Here is a 13,400-nt window from a genome sequence, read left to right as displayed (position 1 = left end):
GATGCAAAAGACGATGGTTCGATCCCTGGGTCGTTATGATCCCCTGGAGGAGAAAATGGCAACCCACGCCGGTATTCTTGCTTGGAAAATTCCATGGACAGAGGAGCCTGGCGGGCTACACAAAGAGTCGGCCACAACTGAGCGCACACGCAACAACAAACCTATGAAACTTGAACATGTGGGGACCTGCGCCCCTGTGAGGCTGATTAAATACAACGGAAACTTGTCCAGAAGCAGTGAAACTCCTGGGACCCCCACCAGGACAAACATGAAATGTATTATTGGCATGGTTTCCCAACCCAGGGTTTCTCAGATAACCACAGAAATCATCACTAAAATTAGTAATGACTAAAGAGGAGCTCAAAATCAAAACTAAAAAGTCACCAAATGAGTGAAGGACATCTTGGGACAGAGGCATGAAGGGGAGTCAGCAGATACAAGAAACAGGAGATTTAATCATGTGTGTGTGTGTGCGCTAAGTCGCTCAGTCAAGTCTGACTCTGCGACCCTATGAGAAGTAGCCCACTAGGCTGCTCTGTCCATAGAATTTCTCTAGGCAAGAATAATGGAGTGGGCTGCCTTGCCCTCTTCCAGGGGATTTTCCCGACAAGGTTTGAACCGGCATCTCTTATGTCTCCTGTATTGGCAGGTGGGTTTTTAAAGCACTAGTGAGTGCAATCTGGGAAGCCCGATTTAACCATGAGAGATTATAGAAAAATCTGGAATGAAATACACATATAATAAAAATGTTGAAAGAGTTAAAAGGAGTTATGGATATCATAAAAAGTTTTGATATAGAATCAAACTGAACTTGAAGTTAAAAATGCTGTCATAAAAATATAAAATTCAATGGCCATGTTTAATGTATATTGATTCGTTAACTGTCAGGCTTATATGTGAAACAATCCAGAATGTGGCATAATGGGATAAAAAAATATGACAAGGAATTTTATGGAAATGAAGGATGGATTCAGAAGACCCAATATATATTTCATTGAAACTCTAAAGAACAGATTAGATAGAATGGGAGAGAAGCAATATGTGAAGAGATTCCTGGAGGATTTTCCAGAATCAAAGAAAGATATGCATACTCAGAGTAAAGGCCTATACCAAGCCCCAGAGAAGGACACATAAAAGGTGGTCACCCTCAGACACATCATAGTGAGCTTACAGAATTCCCTGGAGAAAAACTTTAAACACTAACCAAATGTGAAGACAGATAATACAAGTCACAGCATTTAGACTGACAGCAATTAATGAAAGTCAGAGCAAGTGGACAGTATCTTCAAGATGCTGGGAACAATAACCATTATCCTGGAATTCTATGTTCAGGTAAATTCTAGCTCAAGATGAGAACAAAATAAAGACATTTTCGGAGAGAGTTCAGATGGGAAGTTTGAAAAAAAGTATCAAAGCATTTACTTCAGTGAGAAGGAAACTAAATCCAAAAGAAAGGTGTGAAATTCAGGAACCAAGAATGATGAAGCAATATTAATCTAAAACAATTTAAAAAACCAAAGTTTTTTTCATGAAAGCTTAATTTTTTTAATGTGAGTAATTTAAGGAGAAAATCTGTTGTTTTCTTTTACTATAAATAAATATAAATAGCTGACAATGTTGGTATAAGTACACTATGGAGATTATGAAGAATGAAATATTACATCACCTTGAAGAATTTTTGATGCCTTTTGCTGGTGCTTGTGTTAAGATGCTAAGGAAAAGCACTATAGAAAACATCATATATACCACTATGTGAGCTGAATGAAAATGTGTAGGAGAAATATTGAAAGGCAATGAGCAAAAAATGTAAAACAATTATTTCGGAGTTGGCATAATGGTATTTTTCCTTTACTTAATATCTGTCAAAATTCTACAATTGATATGTATTATTTTGATAATAAAAAACTTCAAAATACTTAAAAAACATAGATATATTATTTTACTAAATTGTGAATTTCACTAAAAAACACTGTGTTTATAATTTTGCAGGCAAACCTGTCCTCACCATCTTCTACAGTATCAGAGAGTCAGCTGGTATGTATCCTGTTATTAAATCATAGACCTGGTACTTTAGAAAATCCTAATCTTTCAAGATAGATTTATCTGAACAGAAATGAATCAGTTCTAATGAGGTGGATGAAACTGGAGCCTATTATACAGAGTGAAATATCACAAAGAAAAGCACCAATACAGTATGTTAACGCATATATGTGGAATTTAGAAAGATGGTAATGATGACCTTATATGCAAGACAGCCAAAGAGACACAGATGTAAAGAACAGACTTTTGAACTCTGTGGGAGACGGGGAGGGTGGGATGATTTGAGAGAATAGCATTGAAACATGTATATTATCATATGTGAAACAGATCACCATTCCAAGTGTGATGCATGAGACAGGTCACTCAAAGCCGGTGCACTGGGACAACCCTGGGGGATGGGATGGGGAGGGGGGAGGGGGGAGGGGTTCAGGATGGGGATACATGTATACCCGTGGCTGATTCATGTCAATGTATGGCAAAAACCACTACAATATTGTAAAGCAATTAGCCTTCAATTAAAATAAATAATTAAAAAAAGTGAACTGAGGACAAATATATTATGAATAAGTTTCCTTGCTTATCTGTCTAGTAAACATTTACTGATGCTTTACTAAAGCTCCATGCTGGTTGTTTTGTAGGTTACAAACATGCATAAAAACAGACCATGTTTGCTGGTAACTTACATCCTAGTAGTGGTGTTAGAATAGAGTGGTCAGGGCTGGAAGCAAGATACTGATGCTTTAGAGGCAAGGATTCATTTCCTGGTGGGAGAGATCAGAAAAGGGTTCAAGAACAAGGTCATCTTTAATCGTGTAGGGTAGGTTCTGAACTTGAGGGAATAGGAAATGAGATATTTCAGACAGGAAGATAAAGAATGATCAAACCAGGGATGAGCAATAGAAATATAGGATGAACCACAAATATAAATCACGTAGGCAATTTTAAATATTCCAGTAGCCATGTTAAAAAACTAAAAAGAAACAGGTCACATTAATTTCAATAATATATTTTATTTATTTAATATACACACATTATCCTTTCAACATGCAGTAGTATAAAATTGAGATTATTTTCCTTTTTTTTTTGTAGGGGTAAGGTCTTTGAAATCTGCAGTGTACTTTATATTTACAGCATATCTCAATTCAACCTAGCCACATTTCAAGGGCCCAACAAGGGGGCTGGTGGCTGCTCTGTAGGACAACACACATCTAGGCTCTAGGATCTGTTTGTTATTTGTAGATAAATATTTAATTAAATAGAAAAATTACTTTTTCTTACAGTGTTTCATATTTCTTATTGTTACAAGTGGTTAGCAAGTGGGAACCATGGTGTAAACTGCCTAGATATTATTACATGTCTTTTAACTGTTTATGATTATAGGTTCCTAAACAATAGACATGGTAAAAGACATGAAAAGGAATGAAAAGATCTAGAAAAGTAGTGTGATAGAGATTCTTCTCTTTTTAACCAATTATTTCCATAACCAACAATCATATTGTCATTATCACGCCAAAATGATAACAATGTTTTATTTGTAGTACTAGAAAATCATAAAGAATGTAGTTTGACTCTTAAAATAGCCTGACTGAAGCAAATGGCTTGGGTATGTTGGTGTTTATATGTATAGTTTGTATATGAGGTGTGTTTGTGTGTATGCATTTAGTGTCAGCTGGTTTAGAATAGTGGCAGGCAGTATAGCATAGGTGAAAGGATGCTGGAATGGGGCCCAGAGGACCTCCCTTTTATTTCCTGCTCTGACACTAACTATTGGACTGACAGTGAGAAGTCAGGAATCTGAGAGTCTGGGCTTCAATTTCCTAACTGAGCAACGAAAGCATTCAGTTACACTCTGTCCAAGCTTCTCTAGGGCAGAATCCATGGTTACAAGCTCAGGGGAGAGAAGGCGTTGCCCTGGAAACCAGCACCACGATACCATTACGAAGTTGAACAATTTCCCACTTTAGATACAGAACTATTGTTATAGCTATTTTAATATTTAAAATAATGATATATGTACCTGTTTCTTGAGAGTAATGTTTGAAAATCAAGAAATATTTGTATACTCAACATAGTATACAAAAAACAGATTTTAGGTGTTGACTGTGTGCGAATGTATATATGTATTATCAGACTGATGTATATATGATATATATACAGATATATGATTGATATATGTATAGATGTCAGACTTAATATATTTTACAAAACTATTTTAAGAAAGCAAATATGATTTCATAAAATAAAAACATAATAAAGACATAATGACTCATTGTAAATGTAATAATGAACTTTTTTGGCCTAATCACATAATTCTATGAATTTGACTCTTGTGTTCTCTAGGGGGAAAAATGCAAAGCATTGCTTTAACTGATGTTGATGATAATTTTTTTGCATTTGTTTTAGACCTTTTCTATAGAGAGTTCAAGGAATTTTTTAGCGAAGTTTTAAATTAAGTTTTAATCTCCAAATGCACTTGAGATCTAGGTAGGTTTGTGAAGTGATTATTCTTAAGCAAGCTATCACACAAAAAAGTACATCTCTTGGATTGATATAATTATTCAGTTTAATCACTGACTTCTATCTCATCGCATTAACTCTGTACTTACATTCCCTGAATATAGAATAGTGTAGAAATAATTACAGACTAGTGATACTGTATAAATTTGCTTTTTAAAGAATTTATAATATTTCTGCCCTTAATCATTGTCATTTATGAATTAAATTATAATTTTTTCATTTTTATGAGTGGATTTCCAGTATTTGCCATTATGAATTCTCTTTCGGGTTAAGTTCTGAATAATATGAGTAAATAAGAATACCTTTGAAAAACCAATATATGTATTTATATATATATATATACACACACAGTGTTCATAACATATGCTATGCATATAAATGCCATATTACAGGTAATTCTGATGGCACATATACATGTATAGTATTACTTTTTATTTATATGTGTGTGAACATGTGTATAACACAGGAAAACAAAATTGGGTGGAACATATTATAGATTTCAGTTAAATTTTGTAAATAAATATTGTACACTTTGCATGAAATAAGCAGTTAATTAAAATTATTTGACTATTTTAGGGGAGAAATGTAATAAATTGTTTGAAGTGAAAATAAATGGTGGATTGCTACCATAGCCTAAGCGTAATACAGACGCCATTTTGTTTTTGAGCTCTGGCTTTTTACTCAGCCACAAAAAGTAACACATTTGAGTCAGTCCTAATGAGGTGGATGCACCTAGAGCCTATCATACAGAGTGAAGTACTTACTTCAGAAAAAGAAAGGTAAATATCCTAGGCTAACACATGTATATGGAATCTGGAAAGATGGTGCTGATGAAATTATTTGCAGGGCAGCAACAGAGACGCAGACATAGAGAAGGGACTGATGGACGCGGCTGGGTGGGGTGGGGCGGGAAGGAAGGAGGGGTGAGATGTACGGAGCGAGTAACCTGGAAGCTTACCGACCGTATGGAAAACAGGCAGCCCTGGGAATTTGCCGTATGACGCAGGGAACTCACACAGGGGCCCTGTGACAACCTAGAGAGGCGGGGTGGGCAGGGAGATGGGGGAGGAGGCGGAAGAGGGACCTATGGCTGATTCATGTTGGGCTTTGGCAGAAACCAACAAAATTCTGTAAGGCAATTATCTTTCAATTAAAAAATAAATTAAAAAAGAACAGACCAAAAAAAAAAAAAAAACCACAAAACTTTTTTTTCATTTTTTCTTTCTTTTTGACTTGGCTTACCTGTTTCCATTGTAATTGTGCCAATTCAACACTGCAAGGACAAAAAGAAATATGATCTTGCCCCTTACTATTAAAATATTTCCACTGTTTACCCTGCAAACCAAATTATGTAATATTAGGCTCAGAAAGAAGTGTTTTCGGGATCCTTTTGAAACTTGTTCACCAACTATGTCTCTGTTTCTCTTCTATTAAACAGAAACGTAGTACATCAAAACTGGGCAGGGACTTAGAGATGAGAGTGTGTTGGAAATACTTATCTGGAAAATGGAGGTTGGGACAACTGCTGTGTCAACTTGAAGGGGTGATTGTAGGGTTCACATATCATAATATGTGAAGTTGCCAGTGTCATTCTGTATGGAGTTGTGGGTGTTGTCGTCTAGTTGCTAAGTTAGGGGGGCTATTATTGCACAGAAAATCTCTTAAATATTATCTCTGAGATTTACTTTGTGACCATTTTGCAGATAAAGAAACAGGGTCACAGAGTTTGCATAGATTATCTAAGATCACTGGGTTCATGCTCATCTTTATTCTGTGTGACTTTTAAAAAGGAATCATTATTGATTTTAGATAATTCAAGGAGGAAAAAACAGGCTGATGAAGGAGTTGAGAAATCAGGACTCTATGGAAGTGTGACCTTCACTGGGCACATGTGATCACTTCCCAAAGAAGAGGGACTGGGTTCGGTCTGTTAGGGTCCTGAGGCTTCACACCTCTCGACAGTGAATCCCTTGGCATCAGAAAGGGAACCAAAAGGAAAGGAAGATCCAAGATCTAGCCTGACCCTTCTCAAAGCTTTCCTAATTCCTGAACTGAGTCATCACAGTATTAACAGAGGATGGTGGCGTCTCTTTTCTCTGAGTAAGAAAACAGGTTGGGCTCAACATGATGGGTAAGCACTGGTCTTCTTTGGCAGTTAGATGGGGGAACCTAGGTTAGAAGACACTGGCTTTTGCTTTTGAAATTTCAGTTCAGTTCAGTCCAGTCACTAAGTCGTGTCTGACTCTTTGTGACTCCATGAACCATGGCACGCCAGGCCTCTCTGTCCATCACTAACTTCCGGAATCCATCCAAACCTATGTCCGTCGAGTTGGTGATGCCATCCAACCATCTCATCCTCTGTTGTCCCCTTCTCCTCCAGCCTTAAATCTTTCCCAGAATCAGGGTCTTTTCAAATGAGTCAGCTCTTTGCATCAGGTGGCCAAAGTATTGGAGTTTCAGCTTCAGCATCAGTCCTTCCAATGAACACCCAGGACTGATCTCCTTTAGGATGGACTGGTTGGATCTCCTTGCAGTCCAAGGGGCTCTCAAGAGTCCTCTCCAACACCACAGTTCAAAAAATCAAGTGAAAGCCATGTCTAATGAACTGTTGTTATAGTAATCTTGATCATACTGCTTTGTGGGCCCTGCTTCCTACAATGCCTCGTGAATTTTGTAACCCAGAGGTTGATAGCATTCTCTCATGTGGGTGGCAGGAGGGCTAAGGTACAATATATCTCAATAAATGATGCTCGTTATGGAAACTAAGAGCATCAAGAGGGGGGAATGAAGAAGGAATTCATAGGGCCTGGACTCCATCTCAGGCCTGTCTGTGCTGATCATGTGTGGCCACCTCTCCAGTGGACTCTGAACTCTGTGCTTAGCGCCTGTGGGAATGACAATGGAAGGATAAGACCCCCCTCTGGGCAGGGGAATCTTGAAGAAGAGAAAACAGACACTAATCACCTCTGCCTCCGCACACTGTCTGTCAGAATGTAAGACAGGCTTATCGGTTATTAACTATTTGGAATGTAACTGCGGGCTTATTGATTATTGACTGTTTGAACACATAACACGTGAATGATGGGGTTATTGTAGTTGTATTTTTCCTTTGTTTATGTAAGTCTTAAGGGAATTGGGGTAGTGGGTTTGGACGCGTACACATGGGGTATAAAAGATTTTTACAAATGCTGGTCGGGGTCCTTGGCTAAGAGGAGACTCTGCCTTGGGCCCGCCGGTGTAATAAACTGCACTCCACTATCAAAAAAAAAAAAAAAAAAAAGGCATCAATTCTTCGGTGCTCAACTTTCTTTATAGTCCAACTCTTGCATCCATACATGACCACTGGAAAAACCATAGCCTTGACTAGCCAGACCTTTGTTGGCAAAGTAATGTCTCTGCTTTTTAATATGCTGTCTAGGTTGGTCATAACTTTTCTTCCAAGGAGTAAGCATCTTTTATTTTCATGGCTGCAATCACCATCTGCAGTGATTTTGGAGCCCAGAAAAATAAAGTCAGCCACTGTTTCCATTGTTTCCCCATCTATTTGCCATGAAGTGATGGGACCAAATGCCAAGATCTTTGAAATTTCATGCCACTGCAAAATGCTCATTCTTGCCCAAGACAGAACACTGAATCTAGAGAGTACAAACAACAGATTTAATAAACCACATGAATGCTGCTGCTGCTGCTAAGTCGTTTCAGTCGTGTCCGACTCTGTGTGACCCCATAGACGGCAGCCCACCAGGCTCCCCCGTCCCTGGGATTCTCCAGGCAAGAACACTGGAATGGGCTGCCATTTCCTTCTCCGATGCGTGAAAGTGAAAAGTGAAGGTGAAGTCGTTCAGTTGTGTCCGATTCTTCGAGACCCCATGGACTGCAGCCCACCAGGCTCCTCCGTCCATGGGATTTTCCAGGCAAGAGTACTGGAGTAGGGTGCCATTGCCTTCTCTGAAACCACATGACTACATACAGGGAAAAGCAAAGTGCATCTTACTGGAACATTACACAGAAGAGTATGTAACCTTTCATGTGTTCTGTTCCCGGTTCTGAAAGCCCGCTGCTGTGTCTGGCTTTAGTAGTGCAGGGCTATTCTTTCTAAGAGCCCTTGAGGCCTCTGTTGTTCAGAAATTGCAGCCCTGAAAGCTTTTGTGTTATGCCCTCTTTAAGCTTAAAGGCAGTTTATTCTTGACTAATTTGCCTTGACACAACATGCTGAAGTGCTCCAGCATTTGTCATGAATGCCTCCTCAGGTCTGAGTCATGCTATTGGCTTTTCTTTAACTATTGAGATATTTCAATCTGGCCAGTCTATGTTGTGGACATTTCAAAAGATGTTTTCTGAGCTGTGGAATATGGCTTATAATTATTGAAATCTTGTGCATGTTTATTGCAATACAACTATCACAGTAAGCATAAAACCATAAAACATTTCTTTTTAAAGCTCATCAGATAAACATTTTCCTGGGAAATCAAGAGCCTTTGGTATCAATACTCTGAATTATAAGTACAAAAACAAGAAAAAGGAAAGAATTTTTTTTTCTTTTTCAATTTCCCTCTGTGCTATTTTCTCTTTAAAAAGTTCTGTCATGCATATTATCTTGTTAGCTTTGCACAGTCACTTTGTGACTTAGTATGGCAGGAATTGTTATTTCCATTATTCTGATGAAAAATTCTATTCCTCTATTCTGAAGTCTACCATGTCTCAAAAGTCCTGCAGCTAATGGGTGGTACTAAAATCTGTCCATACCCTCCTCCCCAATCTTGGGAGTTTCACTCCATGCTATAATGTTTTAAAATTTGAAATATTTGAGAGAAAAAAAGCTTAAGTATTTGCTACAAGCACATTAACATTTTTACTTAAAAAAGAATTGAAGTTAATAAACATTTATTAATTGAACGAGTGAATCAGTTAAATAATTTAGAAAATGTTGCTTTTGTCAACAATCTTGACTAGGAGAATGTTTTTGCATTTCTTTGAGTTTGTTGCTCCAGTAACTTAAAAAACAAAAAAGCACTGGAGAATATAGGCAAGACAGAAGCAAATGGCTAAAAGAAGTAGCTGTGGTACTTTCAGAAACTCTTTGGATCCATCAAATTAGTAGAATTCCTAGCCAGACCCACGGATTTTCTATGTGCTGTGTTCTATTATTTCCTTGCTGATTGTTGTTGTTGTTCTCTTTTGTTTTCTTTTATCACATGACCCGAGAGCTTGCTACTGCAGTCAAAGGCAATTAAAAACACAGTCTGCTAGTTGGAGTTAATTTAAGAGAGACGTTGTTCTAAGAAGGCATTATCTATATAATGCATTCTCTAGATCAGTGTTGGCAGTTACTTTTCAGCCTTGGTCTCCAGCCAGAGGCAATACCAGCCTGTTGTCATAGAGTTATAAGTTCCAAAGGACAGAGACAATGTCTATTTTTTATAGTGTGCAAGTAGCAATACTCTAGCATAAGTGTTTACTTGATGAGTATGAACAGCGGAACCAGTACCCCACAGGCCATTAAAACCTGCCTCCAGGCCCTGGGACTCCACATACTGCATCTCTTGGGCTTTTTCTCTCTGAAGTCTAAGAATAGAATTAGATGTGATCTCCCAAGTCTCACCCACCCTCGAATTCTCCAAAGAACATGACATCATTATCTCCTGGTGTTGATAGTTTTATTGCTTATCACTGTAATCAAACAGGGGAAAAGAAATTGTTTTTTAAAAATAGAGTTAAAATCTTGCCAAGTCCTTAAAGATGTGGTCCCTGGGCTTGACTTCCTGTATCATCAAAGATGATAACTTCTACTTTCTACTCATCTCTGAAGGTGAAGCTCACCAACCCACATTCTTTCTTCTAGTTCTCTAGGGGTGAAAGGTAGTGTGGATCTTCTGTCTTGTAATGTTCCCTTTTCCTTAGTTATTCTGTGATCAAAAAGTCAGTCCAAGAAAAATAAGTGTTTCTCACTAAGTCAGTTCAGTCATGTCTGACTCTTTGCAACCCCATGAACTGTAGCCTATCAGGTTCCTCTGTCCATGAAACTCTCCAGGCAAAAGCACTGCAGTAGCAGGATTTTCCCAACCCAGGGATCGAACCCATGTCACTTATATCCCCTGCGTTGGCAGGCAGGCTTTTTTTTTTTTTTTTTTTACCACTAGTGCCAGCTGGGAAGTCCAAGAAAAATGAGAGGAGACATTAAATGGGCAGTCAAAACTTTTTAAGGCTTTGATGTTGGATTATAGCCTACATATTGAGCTTCTGCCTGTCAATTAGTTTATTCATCCTTCAAATGTCTGTTTAGCATCTACTACGTTCCCAACACAGTTCTAGGTGTTAAAAAGATAACAGTGAAGAAAACAATGATCTTTGGCCTCACAGAGCTTACATTCTAGTGGAGGAAGCAAGAAAATAAATGTCAACTGAGGTCAGATGGAAAAAAAAAATAGGGCAAGATCTTTTATACAGATCATTAGAGAAGACCTATCTGATAATAAGGTGGCATTTGAGCAGAGACATGAAGAATTGAAAGAGAGTCCTAGAAAGGGAGAAGAGAGTTCCAGCCAATGTGAAGGCCAAGTTCAAACTCCAGAGGAGGGAACACACAGTGTGGGCCAGAGGGGACAGTGAGGGAGAGAGAAGGTCTAAAGCAGGGGATAAGATGGGAAGGGGGAGGCTGGTTGGGGAGTGAAAGAGTAGGTCTCCCTGCAGGCACTGGAAGTGTTTTAGCTTTTGTTCTAAGTGAGAAGGTGGAGTTAGAGAGCTTTGAGGGGAGTCCAGTCACGTGGCTTGACTTACACAGTGGTTGTAACGTGCTCACCTGAGCTGTGAGCCCTCTGAGAACACGAGGTATGTCTTGCTCACCTCTATGTAGACACTACATTTCCTGACATAGACTAGATCTCAACTGGAAAAATGGCTCCAGAGAGCATCTGATAGATGATCTGATAGAAGGATGCTTCAGAGCTCTAAGACGATGGTGGTTTTGTCTTTGAGGCACTACAAAAATGTCAAGAATACATACATAATTGAACATGTACATTGTATATGTGTATGTGTAGCTGAATCACTTTGCTGTATGCCTGAAACTAATACATTGTAAATCAGCTATATTTTGGTTTAAAGCAGAGAATTTATCAGCACTGCATGAGCTACTCCGCTCTTCAAAGTAAACGGAGAGTAGAGTTCTCCATGATTGTTGGAGTCTAGCACTCTTGGAATTGTGTCAAGAAGAATATAAACAGGCAGAGTATCCATCCACTAAAAACCCACATATTCACCTGGCTCTAATGAGGTTCTCAGATTTTAAAACTTGTATAACTAATCAAAATCATAGTATTCTGGTTCCAGTTAAAAATAAAATGTCTGACCATCCCTTCTATAATGACAATGCTATTTTTCTGAATGTGAGGAAAATATTTTAATAGCAAGAATGAAAAGATTAGCAATTATTTCCCCAAAATATAGCTCCAAAAGAGAAAAAAATGTCTTATGTACGGTGTAAATCATTTCTCAAGAGGTTCATCACAGTACATTGAAATTTGCTTTTTGAAGAACTTTCTCATTTTTCTTCCTGTGTACTTTGTGCTGAGAGGGGAAGTTATTACCTGTTTTATTTCTCCACTTAGATGGAGTGACTTTTCCTGGTATCATTAGATATTTGTATCACTTGTGAGTCTAGCTGGATCTGTCAATTCTTTAGCAGCTAAAAATGAATCATCCAGAGTAATTAAAATCCTGGGCTTATGATCAGACCAGACTTGGATTAAATCTTGAGTTGTTCACATATTAACTGCATGGCTGTGGCATGTTACTGATTCTGAATCTCTCACAGGGTGTTGAGAAGAGGAACTGAGATAATCAATTTAACATATTGAATGTGGTGCCTGTAATACATGGAATTGGAGTCTTTGGAATAATGATGGTGTCACTGTCTACAGTGAGTGCTCAACCTTTGAGGCAGGTTTCAAAGCAGTAGTGGAATGGTATGAGCGGGTGCAGAGGCCTGCCGTGATCAGGACTGATTGTGTCCCATGGTTCATGGAGAGTGCATGAGGTTCAGAATTGGGCTGCCAAGGTTTGAGTTCCAGTTTGACCAAACCCTGAGCCATGGTTATGTGTGGAGGGTATGGGTAAATGTTATAGGATGGGAAGTGTGAACAAGGTCAAAGGCAAACTGTGTTTAGTCTTGTTTTACATGGAGTTGGTTTCTGTCTGTTAAATGCTGACTGGTGAGTGATAGCAAGTTAAGGAACAGGATAAAGAAAAAAGAAAAAGAAAAAAAATCAGGATTAAAGAAAGAGGTGGTGAATATAATGGAAGAATCAGGATAGGGCAAAAGTTCTGAGACCAAGGAAGCAAACTAGAAGGAGGAAAATTCAGAGACTTCTGGAAGACCAAGGCTAGGGACAGAGAGTCCAAGTAAAGAGCATGTGGAAGATCTGAAATAGAAAAATAGAAAATATTTTTCTATTAGAGAAATTTTTTCTAATTAGATTAATTATAATTAGAAAATATTTTTCTATTTTCTGATAGAAAATAGGAAATCTGAAGTAGAGAAAATAGGGAAAGAATCATTGTCGAATGGTCAGACAACCATCAGATTCAGGAAATTCATAGCAACATAAAGCATAAGGCCTGGTAGAGAAACAAATATGAAGCATAAGTAATTGATTATGATATTAAAGCTATTAATATTTGATGTCCAACCAACCAGAAGAGTGTCTTTTCTGGACTCACCCTGGAGGATGATGAAACCAAGAGAGATGATCTGAGTGGAAGTTTGCAGACTAGGATAACCCAACACATCAACCTGCTAGCAATGCAGGGGACAGGGGGTCTTGTTTTCCTGGCAGGGAGAGTCT

At 38.3% G+C, this 13,400-nt stretch overlaps 1 protein-coding gene across 1 annotated transcript in view; it reads left to right on the top strand.

The window, feature by feature from the left end:
* Positions 1-13,400, top strand: part of MLIP (muscular LMNA interacting protein) — a 275,449-nt gene that overhangs the window by 198,116 nt on the left and 63,933 nt on the right. The window contains exon 10 of the mRNA XM_061146051.1: positions 1,990-2,034. Coding sequence (XP_061002034.1) covers positions 1,990-2,034 — 45 coding nt within the window. The remainder of the gene's footprint in view (positions 1-1,989; positions 2,035-13,400) is intronic.

Source organism: Dama dama, chromosome 7, assembly GCF_033118175.1.
Source record: "Dama dama isolate Ldn47 chromosome 7, ASM3311817v1, whole genome shotgun sequence".
Lineage (NCBI taxonomy): Eukaryota > Metazoa > Chordata > Mammalia > Artiodactyla > Cervidae > Dama > Dama dama.
Note: the sequence above shows the minus strand (reverse complement) of the source record. Positions and strands in the feature narration are given on the sequence as shown.